This window comes from Protomyctophum parallelum (genome assembly GCF_964188405.1).
Source record: "Protomyctophum parallelum genome assembly, chromosome: 7".
Lineage (NCBI taxonomy): Eukaryota > Metazoa > Chordata > Actinopteri > Myctophiformes > Myctophidae > Protomyctophum > Protomyctophum parallelum.
The window spans coordinates 2,046,825-2,064,430 of NC_139705.1; the positions used below are offsets into that span (position 1 = coordinate 2,046,825).

At 43.0% G+C, this 17,606-nt stretch overlaps 1 protein-coding gene across 1 annotated transcript; it reads left to right on the forward strand.

The window, feature by feature from the left end:
- The first annotated feature begins 12,596 nt into the window (after window positions 1-12,596).
- Window positions 12,597-16,337, forward strand: LOC310861681 (uncharacterized protein). Its single transcript, XM_083769247.1, has 2 exons — window positions 12,597-12,682; window positions 14,153-16,337. The coding sequence occupies exons 1-2, from the start codon at window positions 12,613-12,615 to the stop codon at window positions 16,258-16,260; spliced, it is 2,178 nt and encodes a 725-aa protein (XP_083625373.1). The 5' UTR covers window positions 12,597-12,612; the 3' UTR covers window positions 16,261-16,337.
- The last annotated feature ends 1,269 nt before the right edge of the window (window positions 16,338-17,606 follow it).

Below are 17,606 nucleotides of genomic sequence, written 5' to 3' on the forward strand. Positions count from 1 at the left end.
TTGTGCAATAAGATGCCTTTTTGTGACATGTCAAGTGGCTGCACTATGAATTGTGACATGTTCTTTGTAGATGGTAAGGCCTTGTCACCACATTGAGTACAACTATACAGACTAAGACTTTTCAGGCAAAGCAGGTCATCTCCAAGGAAAGGAGACCAAAGTGTGTATTCTACAAAGCTGTTTAATATGGTGCATACGTCTGTCCTAGACAATTGCTGAGACACTAATGACACTGATGTGTTGGCTAGATTGAATTTCTCAAGTTTCCGTCTAAATGTTGAGTCCTGCGCCGCTGCTTCTTCAAGCCGTGTGACATTTTTTGAAAGCAGATGTCTGTTGTAGAAATGTTAGAATTGGTAATGGTGGCCCAGGCGGTGGCGTAACCGTCTGGGCACCCGACTGGTAATCCAGTCGCAGTGTGCCGCGGGTTCGACTCCCGAGCCCGACACGGCCTTTACTGCATGTCTTCCCCCATCTCTTTCCCGTTTCCTGTCAGCCTACTGTCTGTCCCTTCAAAAAAACAATAAAAGGCGTAAGCCGCAAAAAAATATCTTAAAAAAAAAAAAAAGAATTGGTAATGGTATGGCTTCACACATATTGTCATTTAGACTTTCATTGCATAAAACCACATCATCATCTTCTTCCAAATTGTCCTCCGTTATTGTTCTGTTATTATCCTTGTCTATTGTGATGCCAGCATCACCACATTTCACATAGAAATATAAGCACCCATTTACTTTTGACTCTCGCACAGCATTTGCTGCTGGTAAGATTCCTATCATTGTGACATTTGCTTTAATTATAACATTGTCATAAATCAAGTCTGCCCAAAAGTGTCCAGTTTTGGCCATAGCGCCTATATGACAAATGATTGAGGCCAATTTATACTTAATTTTAGCGCCGTCACAAATAGGAATTTCGATTATACCAGATGGTTCTACATGCTTGCGGCTCACCGCTGCACGATCAGTAACACGCGACAGAGAAAGAGTAATGAAATCAGAAGAGTCATTCCAACATATTTGTCGCTTCATATCACAACCACATGCTGTACATTTGTCTGGACTTACACCTTCCATGATTGAGTGTTCGAAAAGAGAATTGAGGGACTCTCTTTTCTGTGGCAGCGGTAATGCAAAAATATTAGTAATAGAATAATTGCTTTCAACTGTCCAGGCACAGAATGTACAGATGTCTGTATGTTTTGCTTGAACAACTGTGTGGACACCACACATACTCAACCAAACTACTAGTTTGCGTATAAAATCTAATGGGTCATTGTGCATTCCTAAGGCCAAGTCTGGGATGCTATTCACTAGTTGTTGAGTGACACCTCGGATTGTTTTGCAATCAAATGTGTGACCTGGATTTTGAAAAAAAACGCTTGAATGAGAGCTGCTATATTCCCCGGCATAGATGACAACTGAACCATCGAAGTAGGTGTCAATGGTTTCAATTTATCTTGTACTACTTGTAGATGCAGTATAGATTGTAGAGTTGCATTTAGCCAACAATTATTTTTCATTATTTGCAAACCTGCATAATGATACTATTGCAAAATCCTGTCTCTGTGCCTCTGATTTGTGGCTTTGTTTTGTCTGGCACACTCTTCCTCATCTCCATGGTGCCTCGCGGAGGCCTCTTTTGTCCAGTGTCCATTCTGGGTCTGGAAACGGCACTTTTTTGACCATTGACCCCAGTAGAAGGTCTGCTGCTGTGAATTTTACACCTCTCCCGATTAGCGGAGAGTGGGGTGTAGTAGTGGACATCTCCCTGAACGCGTGGGTATGTCCCAATAGTTGCCTCGCGGAGGCCTCTTTTGTCCAGTGTCCACTTTATAAAGTCCATGCACTCCAGTGAATAGCATTTATCCATTTAGATAACTTTTTATGTTATTGAATTACTTATTTTTACACAGAAACATAATGTGTGTCTTTACAATAACTGTAATGTAATAATAATACTAATAATGTAATGTAATAATTATTTAATTAACAAATTAAATAACCTTATTTTATTCTGAAGGCAACCGGATGTCTTAAATTAGCTAGCTCTCAGACAGGAAAACTAAATTAGCTCATGAGACAGAGCCTAATTTGCTCATAAGACTCATAGGATGAGGAAGCAAGGATAAGACTTCCTGTGGCCGACCTCTTCAGAATAAAGGTATGCTCTTGAGCAAACAAAAACTATTAATTTGCACATTAAAACAATAACATAAGTATTTACACGAAAATATATAACGCAAATTATGTGTCTGTGTATTTTTATTAACATTTATAACACGTAATAACATTAACTTTAACTTCTGAATGAATAAACCCTTCCACACATATTTCTATCTTATTCTGAAGGTTGTCCGTGCTAGCACCCCGGAAGTAACCTGGAAGACTAAGCCTTGTTCTTTAGACGGTAGTGCTGCCCCAGAAGCAGTGTTGCCAGATTTAGCCAAATAAACAAGCGACCACATCTACGAAAACAAGATCAAATAAACAACTACACTTTAGAACCAAGCCCAAATAAACAACTACACTTTAGAAACAAGCCCAAATAAACAACTACACTTTAGAAACAAGCCCAAATAAACAACTACACTTTAATAATACAACTTTATTTGTATTATACAAATGCAAATGTGTTTCATGTCATGAAAGGTGCTATGCAAATTGTATAGCACCTTTCATGACATGAAATGCAGCTCAAAGTGCTTTACAGAGCAATGTAGAAAGAAAGAAAAGAAAAGCAAGGCATAAACATTAAAAAACAAGAGCAGTAATGCAATACAGTGAGGACATGAATAACAAAAAAATAAAAGATCAATTAAAAGCAAGAGTGGGTCTTGAGCTGTGCTTTAAAAATGTCTACAGAGGCTGCCTGTCGAAGGTACAGTGGGAGTTTGTTCCACGCCGCCGGCCCTTAGAAGCAGAAAGCTGCTTCCACGTATTCTTTAGAGCAGGCCAGCAGTGGAAGACCTTAGGGGGCGGTTTGGGACATATTTAGGCAGGCAGTCATGTAGGTAGGAAGGTGCGACCGTGCGAGACCATTGAGAGCTTTATAAACAAGTAAAATAATTTTAAAATCAATCCTAAAAACAACCGGAAGCCAGTGCAGTGAAGCTAAAACTGGAGTAATATGTTCTCATCTTAGTTTTAGTTAAAACTCTGGCTGCTGCATTTTGGACTAGTTGTAATCTGTCAGTTGTTTTCTTAAGCAGTCCAGAAAAAAGTGCATTGCAGAAAACAAGAGCAAATAAACAACTACACTTTAGAAACAATAACACCGGGGCTCCACCGGGCGCGTCAGCGTCGCGTCTCCGTCACCGTATGTTCCCTTTTTAATCAATGACGGGTGGCTCCACTGCCCGCGTTGCGTGACTGCATTAAAATTGCCCCGGTTCGTTTTTTGACGCACGCACGAGTGACGCGACGCGCCCGGTGGAGCCCCGGCGTAAACCCCCACAAAACACAACCTGCAAAATAAATCTTGCAATATTTACAAGCAACAAATTTACAAAGACAGTCACTTATATTTATCAGACATGGCAACCCTGTCCCTGTGTTCTCTTCTGTTCCTTTTGAAGATTACATTACACAGCAGCGCCCTCCAGCTGCGGTGCTCTGACATTACATGCTCAATGTCATGTCCATCAGCAGCCCTTGATTTCGTTTGATTTGATTATCTTTATTTTGAACTTTCAGGTAAAAATAAAAATCAATGTATTAAAAAAAATGAAATAAACAGAGAAAAAACTGACAACAATGTGATCATTGAAGAAGTAAAGACTTATTTACTCCTACCTTCTTTTATATTTACTCCAAGCTTCTTTTCCATCTAAATACTTTGTATATATGTGTATTTAAATAGTATGTTAAAACTACTAGTAACTGGTGTACTGTACTACTAACCATGGTATTACTGTGTACTAGTAACAGTAATACCATGGTCAGTATAGCCTACACCAGTTACTAGTAGTTTTAACACAGTAATACCATGGTCAGTACACCAGTTACTAGTAGTTTTAACACAGTAATACCATGGTCAGTACACCAGTTACTAGTAGTTTTAACACAGTAATACCATGGTCAGTACACCAGTTACTAGTAGTTTTAACACAGCAACACCATGGTCAGTACACCAGTTTACTATAACACAGTAATACCATAGTCAGTACACCAGTTACTAGTAGTTTTAACCTTAGAGTATATATTAAGGTTTTAACACCGTAATACCATGGTCAGTACACCGGTTTCTAGTAGTTTTAACACAGAAATGTCATGGGTAGGTAGAAGCTCATTTAAATATACAGGGGTGGAGGATTGGAACAAAATCCCAAGGGAAATTAAATTTGCCCAGTCTTTTTTTAAATGTTGAAAAAGTGGCTGATGGGCAAGTTAGTATAGTGCTGTATTTATCTATTTATATCTATTTATTGTCTTTTGTTTATTGATCTATGATGGCCGGTTGTAAATGTCATTAGTATTGTAATGTTAGTACACATGTTCTTATCATATTGTCAAAAGGCTCATGGAGAGTAACTCCTATCCAATCAAGCCTGAGTGAGTGGCAGCTTGTCTATTGGCCACGCACAGGTGTTGGAGGCTATAAGTGGACCTGTCCTGCACTCATTCCCCCATTCAAGCTGAGAAGATCACCACACCAGTGCTGTGTCTTGTTGTCTACCAACCTCCAGCACCATTTCTCTCTTCCCCTCCAACTGTGTGCGTCCACGAACCAAACGTGAGTTAGGTGATCATGGACTGTATATTGTTTCTCCTATTACCAGCAGTTCTTTAAGTTGTTTATTTAATGGTTTGTTTATCACCTCATCTGCATGGACTCACTGCACTGCCCATGTGCTTTGAGTCAACTGCTTGTTATGTGGGTTATTTCCGCTGGTTTATGGAAACTGCATGGAATGTATAATGTTTGGCCTGCCTAATTGGGCATCATGTGTATATATATATTTGACACTATAGTTATAGGTATGTTTATGTTTCATATATGATTGATTGATGCTTTCCTTATCTATTTGGCCTGCATTGTTCCTGATTGATTATTTAACATAGAGATATAGTTTCTCATATATATATTTGAAGCTTTGAGATATTATATATATATGTTATATCTGATCTCTAATTATGCATGTTTGATTTAATTATGAATATTATTTATACTCTTGAATATGGATTGAGCTGCCATTTATGATTTGTTGTCTGATAGGCTTATTGATGCCGACTATTGTTTGTCCCTTTGTACAGCACACACCAATTAAAATCCTTAAAACGAATCCTCTGCCTCTGCCTCCTCTTGGTCAGCCTGGCCGGTGGCCTTGCCTGCTCACCATTCTGTCCATTTCACATACACGAACTATTTCCGAGTGCCAGCACTCTTTCAATGGTCCTTCGAGCCGGATGTAATGGAACCGATGGCAGGCAGAGAGGAAGGCTGGAGGACGAGGAGGAAGAAGAGAAATTGGAGGATCAAGCGGAGCCGGACGAAAGGGCCATGAAGCCGCTCCAGGGAGCCACCGTCCGACCCAAGGCCCATGCCACAAGGCAACAACCTGCCTTGCTGGTTGAAGGGTTGCCTCACCCCCAGAGGAGGCGACAACAGCCGAGTGCAGCCTTGGTGGAACCGGGCCAGCCCGCAGACGAACCGCCTGCTGCATCATCCAGCCACGCAGGCTCAGCCCACCACTCCAGAGCGCCCAGCCACGCAGGCTCCGCCCCCCACTCCAAAGCGCCGAGCCAGGCAACCTCCACCCACCACTCCAGAGCGCCGAGCCAGGCACCCTCCACTCACTATTCCAGAGCTGCCAGCCAGGCGGTTTCTGGACACGGCTCCAGAGCATCCAGCCAGAGAAGTCGGCACAGCGGACACTCGTTAGCCCTGCATGACACCCAAGTGGCCGCCCTCAACGAACGGAAGAGGGCCATGGCTCTGTTAGAGATCGAACAGCAGATCAAGGAGGACAGAATCGCAGACGAGCGATGTCGGATCCTGGAAGAGCGGACTCGGTGGGACCAGGAGCGGACTCGGCGGGACCTGCAGGAGAAGGAGGACATCACCAAGCACATGGTGCAACAGCGGAGGCTGAGACAGGCCAGGCAGAGGTTGGAGGAGGCCCAGATTGTCTCGTCTTTCCTTGAGCAGAACGAGCAGGCAGATGAAGGCACAGAGACCATCCACCCGGGAAGGTCCGTCCACCTACCAGAGGGCTCAGCCCAGCAGGTGTCCGTTGACCACCATGCATACGCAGCCCTCCAGGGACGACCGAGTGCAGCGCTGGGCCCAGTAGCCTTCACTGCAGAGCCGACGCACCAAGCCATCTGCTCGGCAAAACCCGGGACCCCTATACCACCTCCTACAGTTCCACTGCCCTCTCAACAAGAACCCAGTCCACCCAACATTCCAGCTACTCAGCCATCAGGTGACCATCGGCCCACCGATGAGGACGCCGTACCTGAGTTCCAGAAGGAGCTGAGCATGCTCACGATGGGAGCAACTAAGAAGCTGCATATTGACCAACCAAACTGTTCAAAGGTCAAGTTGGAAGTGTCAAAGGTCACACCATTTAATGGAGAAAGAAGCACAGATGATTTTGCCGTCCTAGATGATGGAACCGAAAGGACCATCATTCTCCCAGCTGCAGTCCGGCAGCTTAACCTGAGGGGCACACCCGAGGCCCTTAACCTAACGGTGAGATCAAATGTGCTTCAAATAACCGGTACAGCCGTGGCCTTCTCCATTACCTCTGCAGGTCAACCTGGCCTGATGGATCCAACCTTAACCCTCCCACTTACCAACTTGGTCAAAGTGAAGCCTCTTACCCTCATCGGGCCTGACTACCCGTATTTTGTCACCCCGATTGAGCCAGTGGTGGCTGGGCCATTTTGTGGGCCTGTTGCTAACCACACGTCCTTGGGCTGGGCAGTAAAAGTTCCGGCCCATCCACTCACCTACGGGAATGGAGTTCAATCGCTATGGACCTCTACCCAGTCAACTCGACCCAGTCCGAGAGCCGGACCACCTTCCCCCTCCAAACCAGACGCCCGAGGGGCAGCCCATTGGCCTGCCTCCCTTCCACCACCTAGTGAGGGCCCAGAGTCTTCATCTGCAAGATGCTATAGCATCCCTTCCAAGCCTGCAGAGTCCCAGACATGGGAAGAGGTGGTGATCGCTGCTACACCTGAGAATGTTGACGGGGTGGCTTCCTCAGCACCAATCGATCAGCTAGCGTTGCGTACAACGATTGAGCCTTTGGTTGAACTGGAATTTATCCAAATTCCGGGGTGGCTGTCAAAAGGCTCATGGAGAGTAACTCCTATCCAATCAAGCCTGAGTGAGTGGCAGCTTGTCTATTGGCCACGCACAGGTGTTGGAGGCTATAAGTGGACCTGTCCTGCACTCATTCCCCCATTCAAGCTGAGAAGATCACCACACCAGTGCTGTGTCTTGTTGTCTACCAACCTCCAGCACCATTTCTCTCTTCCCCTCCAACTGTGTGCGTCCACGAACCAAACGTGAGTTAGGTGATCATGGACTGTATATTGTTTCTCCTATTACCAGCAGTTCTTTAAGTTGTTTATTTAATGGTTTGTTTATCACCTCATCTGCATGGACTCACTGCACTGCCCATGTGCTTTGAGTCAACTGCTTGTTATGTGGGTTATTTCCGCTGGTTTATGGAAACTGCATGGAATGTATAATGTTTGGCCTGCCTAATTGGGCATCATGTGTATATATATATTTGACACTATAGTTATAGGTATGTTTATGTTTCATATATGATTGATTGATGCTTTCCTTATCTATTTGGCCTGCATTGTTCCTGATTGATTATTTAACATAGAGATATAGTTTCTCATATATATATTTGAAGCTTTGAGATATTATATATATATGTTATATCTGATCTCTAATTATGCATGTTTGATTTAATTATGAATATTATTTATACTCTTGAATATGGATTGAGCTGCCATTTATGATTTGTTGTCTGATAGGCTTATTGATGCCGACTATTGTTTGTCCCTTTGTACAGCACACACCAATTAAAATCCTTAAAACGAATCCTCTGCCTCTGCCTCCTCTTGGTCAGCCTGGCCGGTGGCCTTGCCTGCTCACCATTCTGTCCATTTCACATACACGAACTATTTCCGAGTGCCAGCACTCTTTCACATATGCTGTAACTATTTATTTATAGATAAAAATATAATCAGCATGACATCTCGGATCTCAGAAACTACATCTTCCAGAGTGCAGCAGCAAGATGGCTGCTCGTTACCTGATTAGGAGCACCTTAAAAGGAATGGGGCTTCAGTCATTCTCATATGTCGGCCTCCTGGTGGCGCTATAAAGAGCAGATGTTAAAAATTCCAGGCAAAGGTTTTTCCTTTGGCATACAAAGTTATCCACAGATCCGTGCAGTTAGAGGTAAAAGCACTTTTCGGCCAGTTATAGTGCCACCATGAGGCTGAGTTGAAACTGTTCATGTGGCATTTCTTCCTCGGCCTAGTGGGAATGTGCGTGCACAATTTCACGGAAATCACACGATGTGTTCATGATTTGCAGCATTTTGTTTGAAACTGAGCACTCCGGCGAACTTTGGAAGCCAATCTTAGCCAATCAGGATGGAGTCAGAGAAAGACCGGTGAAAGACCGGTTTCGTTGAATGGCTCTAGAGAGACTGTGTACCAATTTGCATGATGTCTGGACAAAATCTGTAGGTGTACTGTCCAAAGACTTGTTTTGCACATAGCGGCGTCCTGGTGGCGGCGTGGCGCTATAACAGGCCGTTCTGGAAATGTTGGGGCAGAGGTTCATCGTTTGCACACACATCCAGGGAGTGTGTGTGCAAAATTTGGCATCGACCGGGTTAACGGTGCCGGAGATTAGCTGTTCACAGATGGACGGATGGACACACGGACGGACGGAGTGCAAAACATACTAGCTCCCGATACCTTCGGCCTGGTGGAGAAAATATAGGTTTTGTAATTTAACTCAGGAATTCAATAAATATAGGTATGGATAAAGACACCAGTAGGTTCCTGGCTTTTATAGCTATGGTGATAAACTGTGCTGTCGAAATCTCAAGGAAGTCGGAAAGAATAAAGATGCGGTGCTGGAAGCAGCCAGAAGATTCTTGAGTGTGGTGGATGTCACTTGGGAAGATCTGGACGGTGTGCTGACTGGGAGGATTTCTCAGTGCCTGAGGGTCTGAGTAACTGAATGGAATAGGGGATGGGGTGGGATCACAATAGGCCTACGTGGACATTGTTAACTTTTTATTTTAGTCGTGTTTTGATATGGCAGATAGTTTAAGTTTGATCCATAGTTTGGGTCAGAAGGTGGCGGTAATGCACCAAACACTGGATGCCAACCGCCGTTAAACAAAAATAATAATAAGAAGACACCAGTAGTTGGCGGTAATGCACCGTTTTGTTTGGCAACCGCCAATAAACCCCAATAGAAGAAGAAGAAGGCTAATATTGGCAATATCTGGCAAAAAAAAAAACACTGCCGCAATCGCCCCACCACCTGCCCTGAACGCAGTTCCAAAACAGCAGATACTATAGTATATTAATATAAGTTTGATTGTTAGATTGTCTTTGCACGAGGGTCGGTGTAATTTAAACAGGACTATATCTCAACAGGAATTTGCTATGTGGACTGACTAACGCTAATGCTAAGACAATTTCAAGCACAGTCTATAGACGTTTCATAACGAATTGGTTTAACTTAAACCAGTTGGACGTATTTTGTATGGGGCAGTCTGCTGTTTTCAACTTGAAGACACAAAGAGGACAACCCAGATAGCTTTGAGTAACCAGGCTTAACTCAAAGTTCCTCTGACAACTTCAACGTGGGATGAGATTGAATACAGTGAGTGGACTGAAATACCACGTTAGCTGTTTAGCCTAAGATTTAGACAGTCGTAGATCTATGTATTTTATCGATTCTGACAATTTCAATCTAATGTCAGAATCGATCAAATACATCTACGAGAGACGAGTCTAAATCTTAGGCTAGTAAGCGGTTAGCTTAGCCTGCTGCTAAACCTGCTACTATTAGTACTATAGCTGACGCTGACGCTAGCCCTAGAATGTCTGTGACAGGGCCGTGCAGAGAGCACTGAGGGTGCAGGGGCTCAAAACTCAGAAAAAGGCCCACGAGTGCCGATCTTTTGGGGGGTGGTCTTTTTGTTTCAGACTCATTAGTCAATAGTCTGTAGCTAAAACTGACTGATGGCAGCCAGCACATTAAAAGTATATTTATAAATAATAATTATGATAGTGGAATTATCATTACTTGTCAAATGTTCATCTTGAAGGGCCAACGGCCCTTATTGCCCCCCCACATAAGCCTAATTTGGCAATGGCCTCCCACATAAACCCTTATTGGCCCCCCCACATGCGTATGTGCCCTAAGGGCCCTTTTTTAGGGAGAGGCTTAAGACCCCCCACACACACACACAGTCAAAGAACACCCGTATCAGCTCCCGGTTTGGTCTCAACCCGTTCAATAATTCCTAAGGGCCGATTCATACTCCTATTTTAACGCTGTTTCGGCGCTGTAGTGCCGAAATGATTTCGGCTCGTCAGAAATTTTCAGTAGCACCGAAGAGCCGACTTTAGGACGGTCCCCGGCTCCCGCCCCCCCGAACCTCAAATGACGTCAAATTGTAGGCTCTACAGCGCCGAACCGACTTTTATTCGTCTCTAAAATAGGAGTATGAATCGGCCCTAAGACTTGGTGGACTTCGGCGGATCTGGCGAAGAAGCCAGGCTAGGGCTAGCCCTTCTCAATAAAGTTGAAACCATTCTGAAAAACACATGTAAACACTGACTGAATTTGAATAAGCAATGCCTGGTTATTTAAAAAAAAAGAAATCCCACCCGTGTGAAGTGAGGGGCCGGAATATCATCATACATCATCTCATTCCGGCCAAATCACAATTTGCGTCCTCATTTTTCTCTTCAATATGTGTGTTACTGTTTACACAATTTGTGTTTACACAAACACTCAAAAATGGCCATTCATTGTCAATGTCATTCAATGTTTGTGTTAAGACATTGTCTGCACCGGGCCATTATTTGGTTACAGTTCCTGTCGAGCTCACAACTCAACTTTGTCACATGATCACTTGTACCTGTAAAACCTGTGATGTGGTTGAGTTGATCTGAGCAGATGAGCATGGCTAAAGTTCAACCCCAAGGGGGCAGCGTTGCATTATTAAATGAGTATTAAATGTAATACTGCACAATCTGTGTGTGTGTGTGTGTGTGTGTGTGTGTGTGTGTGTGTGTGTGTGTGTGTGTGTGTGTGTGTGTGTGTGTGTGTGTGTGTGTGTGTGTGTGTGTGTGTGTGTGTGTGTGTGTGTGTGTGTGTGTGTGTGTGTGTGTGACACATATACCACATCCTTACAAAAAAAAACTTGTAAAAAAGGTGCTATTCCACCTTGTTGCAACAAGTGGCCTGCTATTGGAAGAAATATAGTCTTGACATTTTAGGCACTCTCTACAGGCCACTTGTTGCAACAAGGTGGAATAGCACCTTTTTACAAGTTTTACATGGTGTGTTAAGCCAGCGAAGAGCTGACCATCATGTATGGCTAGCTGTAGTGCATGAGCCATGCAGCTCAGGGCAGGCTGTCAACACCACACTCTCTCATTCCCCTCTCCATGTTGTGTGTTCAGTATAGGGGGTTGCACCACCTCACACCAAGTTCAAACTTAGCCTAGTTAAGGTATTAATGGCTTTTACGTCAAGATTTACACATTGCTACATTTTAAGCTGTTGCACCACACAAATTAGTTATAACATATCTCTTAGTGCAGTTGCATACATAGCCTATGTGGGGAGATAATGAGCTGCCATCTAGTGGATGAATAGGTATATTGTTTTTTCACAACATAGTCGATGCAGACATTTGCAAACAATATAATTATATTGACATATTGAAAGAACACAATAAGAGTTTATGCAATGCTGCAGCTTCTTAGTTTCTGAGCAGGCAGTATCGCGAGGATACTTCCTGGCGAGAGAATACTGCCTTTCAGTCACTTCAGTGAATGCCCAGCTTTAATGATCTTAAATCACTTTATTTTAGATCATTTTTAGTAATAGTATTAACATAAACATTACAGATACTTTAGTCTCTGTAAAAGTCATCACTCGATCATCACTGTACAATATTTTAAAACATGTTGCACACATTATTTGCCGGTATTTGCTCCACTCTCATTGTCGAAAACAATGTATTATTTAATACTCCAGCGTGTCACTCTCGATCACGGCATGGGTTTTCTGCCCCCTCATTGGCAACACACTACACATCTCTGGGGTGCAGAAGGATTCAAAACAGATTGCGTTTTGCATTTCTATTGATACAATATCCTTTGTCTAATCTTAAATTGAGTTCTTCCATACAGCATAAGTCTCATAATCTTTGCACACACAATTAATCAGGTTCATATTTCGGAAAGTTGGCATATTGGCTGCAAATATTGTTATTCTTGACACTGCTGGTTGTCTCCAGTAAAGTCATTATTCGAGATTTGTCATTATTCAATTTCAGACCTGTGTGTGGAGTCCAGACTGCAGGTGAAGATGAACTCTCCAGACACAGCCAGGGACATTTCTATGAAACAGGAGGAACCTGAAGACCATCTACAACTCAGTACGTTTTAATTTGCTCCGTTTCTTTTTCTGTTATGTAGAACTGCCATACTATCATACAATGCAATAACCTTGGGGAAACAAATAATATATATATATATATATATATATATATATATATATATAGATGGCTGATAAAATGCTGAAAATATTGTTTATTTCTATAACGTTGTATATTGTGGCATTACCATATCCAAAGCACACTCTTCCACCTCCAAATGCAATACTAAATAAAACTGGTTTAAGTAGTTCTTCCGGTTGTGGTACCGGCCTAATCATCATCATCATCATACTATAATTCAGTCAGTGTCTGTCTGAATTTCTGTACAGAAACACCGCCGTAAATCCTCACCGCCTGCAATAATCACTCCCACTTTTCACACAAAGGCATTGACCATAATAATATGGAGGTCTTAACGAAGCCCTTATTCCAATTTAACAAATTATAAATTAATAATGAATTTATTAGTGAATAAAAAACGCACCCAGGGCGCAGTATCCCCAGCGGCCACAAGGGGGGTGGGGGGCAATATCTCACAACGGGTAAGGGCTAGTGACTACAAACCAGTGACTACAACATGACGTAAGATATAATCTGCTCCTGACCGGATCACACATCAATTTAGTAATATGCCTTTCCTCCGATGTGGAAAGCTTGGTGACGCAATGTTAGTTCACTTGAGAAGGAATAGTTGACTTATGCAGGCAAACCTCAACGTGTTTTGTTTCTTCATTAAACGAAAATTATTTTCTCGTTCGGACCCTGGGTATATTCGGATCTCGGGCTTACCCGAAGACCTCTAGGGGATGGTATTGATTCACAACACAGCTTCCTTCTGGAAATGCTCAGGAACTGATGATGAACCGTACTGGGGCGGACCAATCAGCGGCAGCTATGGGTGGGATCTTCCAATCACGTGCCAAGTAGCTTGAAAAAAGGGGACGGCCTTCTTCAGCGATTGGGCTACAGTGATCCCAGATGGAAGTTGGTTGTGAAACAATGTGAAGCTTTAGCCAGAAACTCACTTCCTGTTTAAAACCTTTTTGGGCACCACTTGTACGATGTGTTGAGATCACCCAAGGCACATTTGTACCACATTTCATGCTTTTTAGAGTCAATCGCCAACACTGTATTTGTTTATTGAATTTTGTCAATAATTCACTTCCTGTTTCAGATTTCTTTGGGCACTCCTTGTAGGATGTCTTCAATTCAATTCAATATTTGTTCTAACAACATTAATTTGCTGTGGAAGTAACTTAATATATAAATATATTAATATATATAAAACACATTCATGAATGTGTTTTCCTAAAACCTTGCTAAAACAGAAACACATAGCCTGCCGTATAGCATAAGGTGAATGTTTGTTTATAGCTCCCTTTGTGCAGGGAACAAGGAGGATTAGGGGGGGGGGGTGACCTGCATTGTAAGATTCCAGTTTTGACTATCATGTTATTTCTCTGCTTCTAGACATCCTGCACATGCTCCAGGAGGAACCAGACCCTCCACACATCAATGACGAAGAGAAGGAGCTACTTCAAAGACTAGACGAGCCTGATGGATCAATGTTGACATTACTAGACGATGAAGTCATCTCTTCACACTGCTTTGAAGTTGAACTCGAATCTGACAGTGAAGTCACAGAAGACTGGAGGAAGAAAAGTGGAGGTGTCCACAACGCAGAAAAACGTTTCCAGTGTAAACTGTGTAACAGGAGTTTCAGCTTTTTATCTCGCCTCAAGAGACACCATATTGTCCACACTGGAGAAAAACCTTTCCACTGTAAACATTGTGACAAGAGTTTCACTCAGTCAGGTGAACTGAAGAGACACCAGCATGTCCACTCTGGAGAAAAACCTTTCCGCTGTAAACATTGTGACAAGAGTTTCAATCAGTCATGTCACCTGATGTCACACCAGCGTATCCACACTGGAGAAAAACCTTTCTGCTGTGAATACTGTGACAAGCGTTTCAGTCAGTCAGGTGAACTTAAGAGACACCAGCGTGTCCACACTGGAGAAAGACCTTTCCTCTGTACACATTGTGACAAGAGTTTCAGTCAGTCAGGTGACCTTAAGAAGCACCAGCGTGTCCATACAGGAGAAAAACCATACCGATGTATGCAGTGTAACAAGAGTTTCAAGCATAAGAAGGACCTGCAGACACACCAGCGTGTCCACACTGGAGAGAAACTGAAAAGTGAAGCTGACAATGAAAACATCTCTTCACACTGCTTTGGAGTTGAATTTGACACTGAAGTCACTGAAGACGGTGATGATTGGGGGGAGAAAAGTGGAGATGTCCACACTGGAGAAAAACATTTCCAGTGTAAACTGTGTAACAAGAGTTTCAGCTGTTTATCTAGCCTTAAGAGACACCAGATTGTCCACACTGGAGAAAAACCTTTCCTCTGTACACATTGTGACAAGAGCTTCAGTCAGTCAGGTGACATGAAGAAACACCAGCGTGTCCACACTGGAGAAAAACCATATAGATGTAAGCAGTGTATCAAGAGTTTCAAGCATAAAAAGGACCTGCAGAGACACCAGCGTGTACACACTGGAGTAAAACGTTTCCAGTGTAAACTGTGTAACAAGAGTTTCAGCTTTTTATCTAGCCTTAAGAGACACCAGATTGTCCACACTGGAGAAAAACCTTTCCTCTGTACACATTGTGACAAGAGTTTCAGTCAGTCAGGTGACTTGAAGAAACACCAGCGTGTCCACACTGGAGAAAAACCATACCGATGTAAGCAGTGTATCAAGAGTTTCAAGCATAAAAAGGACCTGCAGACACACCAGCGTGTCCACACTGGAGAAAAACCTTTCCACTGTAAATATTGTGACAAGAGTTTCAGTCTGTCATCTCACCTGAAGACACACCAGTGTATCCACTCTGGTGAAAAACTGAAAAGTGAAGTTGACAATAAAAGCATCTCTTCACGCTGCTTTGAAATTGAAATTGAAGTTGAATCTGACGCTGAAGTCACTGAAGACAATGATGATTTGGGGGAGAAAAGTGGAGCTGTCCACACTAGGGAAAAACGTTTCCAGTGTAAACTGTGTAACAAGAGTTTCAGCTGTTTATCTAGCCTTAATAGACACCAGCGTGTCCACACTGGAGAAAAACTTTTCCACTGTACACATTGTGACAAGAGTTTCAGTCAGTCAGGTGACCTTAAGCACCAGTGTGTCCATACTCGAGAAAAAACATGCCGATGTAAGCCTTGTAACAAGAGTTGCAAGCATAAAAAGGACCTGCAGACACACCACCGTGTCCACACTGGAGGAAAACGTTTCCAGTGTAAACTGTGTAACAAGAGTTTCAACCTTTTATTTACACTTAATAGACACCAGCGTGTCCACACTGGAGAAAAACCATTCCACTGTACACATTGTGACAAGAGTTTCAGTCAGTCAGCTGACCTGAAGAAGCACCAGCGTGTCCACACTGGAGAAAAACCATACAGATGTAAGCAGTGTATCAAGAGTTTCAAACATTTAAAGGACCTGAAGACACACCAGCGTATCCACACGGGAGAAAACCTTTCCACTGTAAACTGGGCAAAGAGAGTTTGAGTTTGAGTTGACCTGAATAAACACCAGCGTATCTACTCACCTACAAATATTGTGACAAGAGTTTCAGTCGGGTAATTTTGCCTTTCTGTCGTAAGCATTGTCACAGGGAGTTTCAAATGGTCATATCAACTGAAGTCACAACAGGGTATCCACACTGGAGAAAGACCTTTCCACTGTAAACATTGTGACAAGAGTTTCATTCAGTCATCTCACACTGGAGAAAAACTGAAAAGTGAAGGTGACGATGAAAACATCTCTTCAATGAGGGGGGAAACCTTTTTACTGATGTTTATCTCCTAGACACAGAGATGCTGATATAGTACGTACGTATAGCGCAATCTCAAACTGAATCAATATAAAACATTAAAAGACAGAGAACTCCATCCATGGCAGTGAACGGTTGGATTTGAAAAGACGGAGATCTCCGTCCATGGGAGTCGGTGTTACGTGTTAATGGTATAAGTTTGTATAGACTAATTCAGAAACGGGTCTCCTGGTCGCAGCTTACGTATTTCCTGTAGGCGGAGCCGACATAACTGCTGGGTAAACCTGCCTCTTAAAAAACCTCTTCTACTAAGGTGAATGGTAGAGTGACTGATGTACAGTCTGCCTCAAACGTTACTCTTTTACCTGCTTTTTACTAACACTAACAAAGTGTACAAAGATGCCCAGAACATCGGGATGAACATGTGTAGTTTATGGCTGCTCAAACAGTAGTGGCAACATTCCCAAAAAAAATAAAACGAAATGTCAAAATATCCACCGGGGTGGCTGAGACCAGAGCCATAGAGTAATGGTTGAGACAAAGCAGTGAAAGGTCCTGAAAGATACATAACGTCAGTCTTAGGGCCGATTCATACTCCTATTTTACCGCTGTTTCGGCGCTGTAGTGCCGAAATGATTTTGGCTCGTCATAAATGTTCAGTAGCACAGAAGAGCCGACTTTAGGACGGTACCCCCCCCCCCCCCCCCCCCCCCCCCCCCCCCGAACCTCAAATGACGTCACATTGTAGGCTCTACAGAGCCGAACCGACTTTTATTCGGCTCTAAAATAGGAGTATGAATCGGCCCTTACCCAATCTTTCTGTTTTATGAACACAAGGCTGCTGTACAGCAGCAAAACATATTTTGGTGTTATTCATTTATACTGTTTGAAACACTGAGGAAGGCTAACATGCCGAAAGGCATCGTTTCTCTAGATAGACTGCTGATGTGTATATTTAGAAAATAAATAACAAACTACTCAAGAGAGTGCGGATATTCCTTCTTCTATGGATCTTTAAGAATCTGCACCCAGCTATTGAGACTACTCCTCAAGACTCCCCCAGAGTAACGGTCTCCTAACG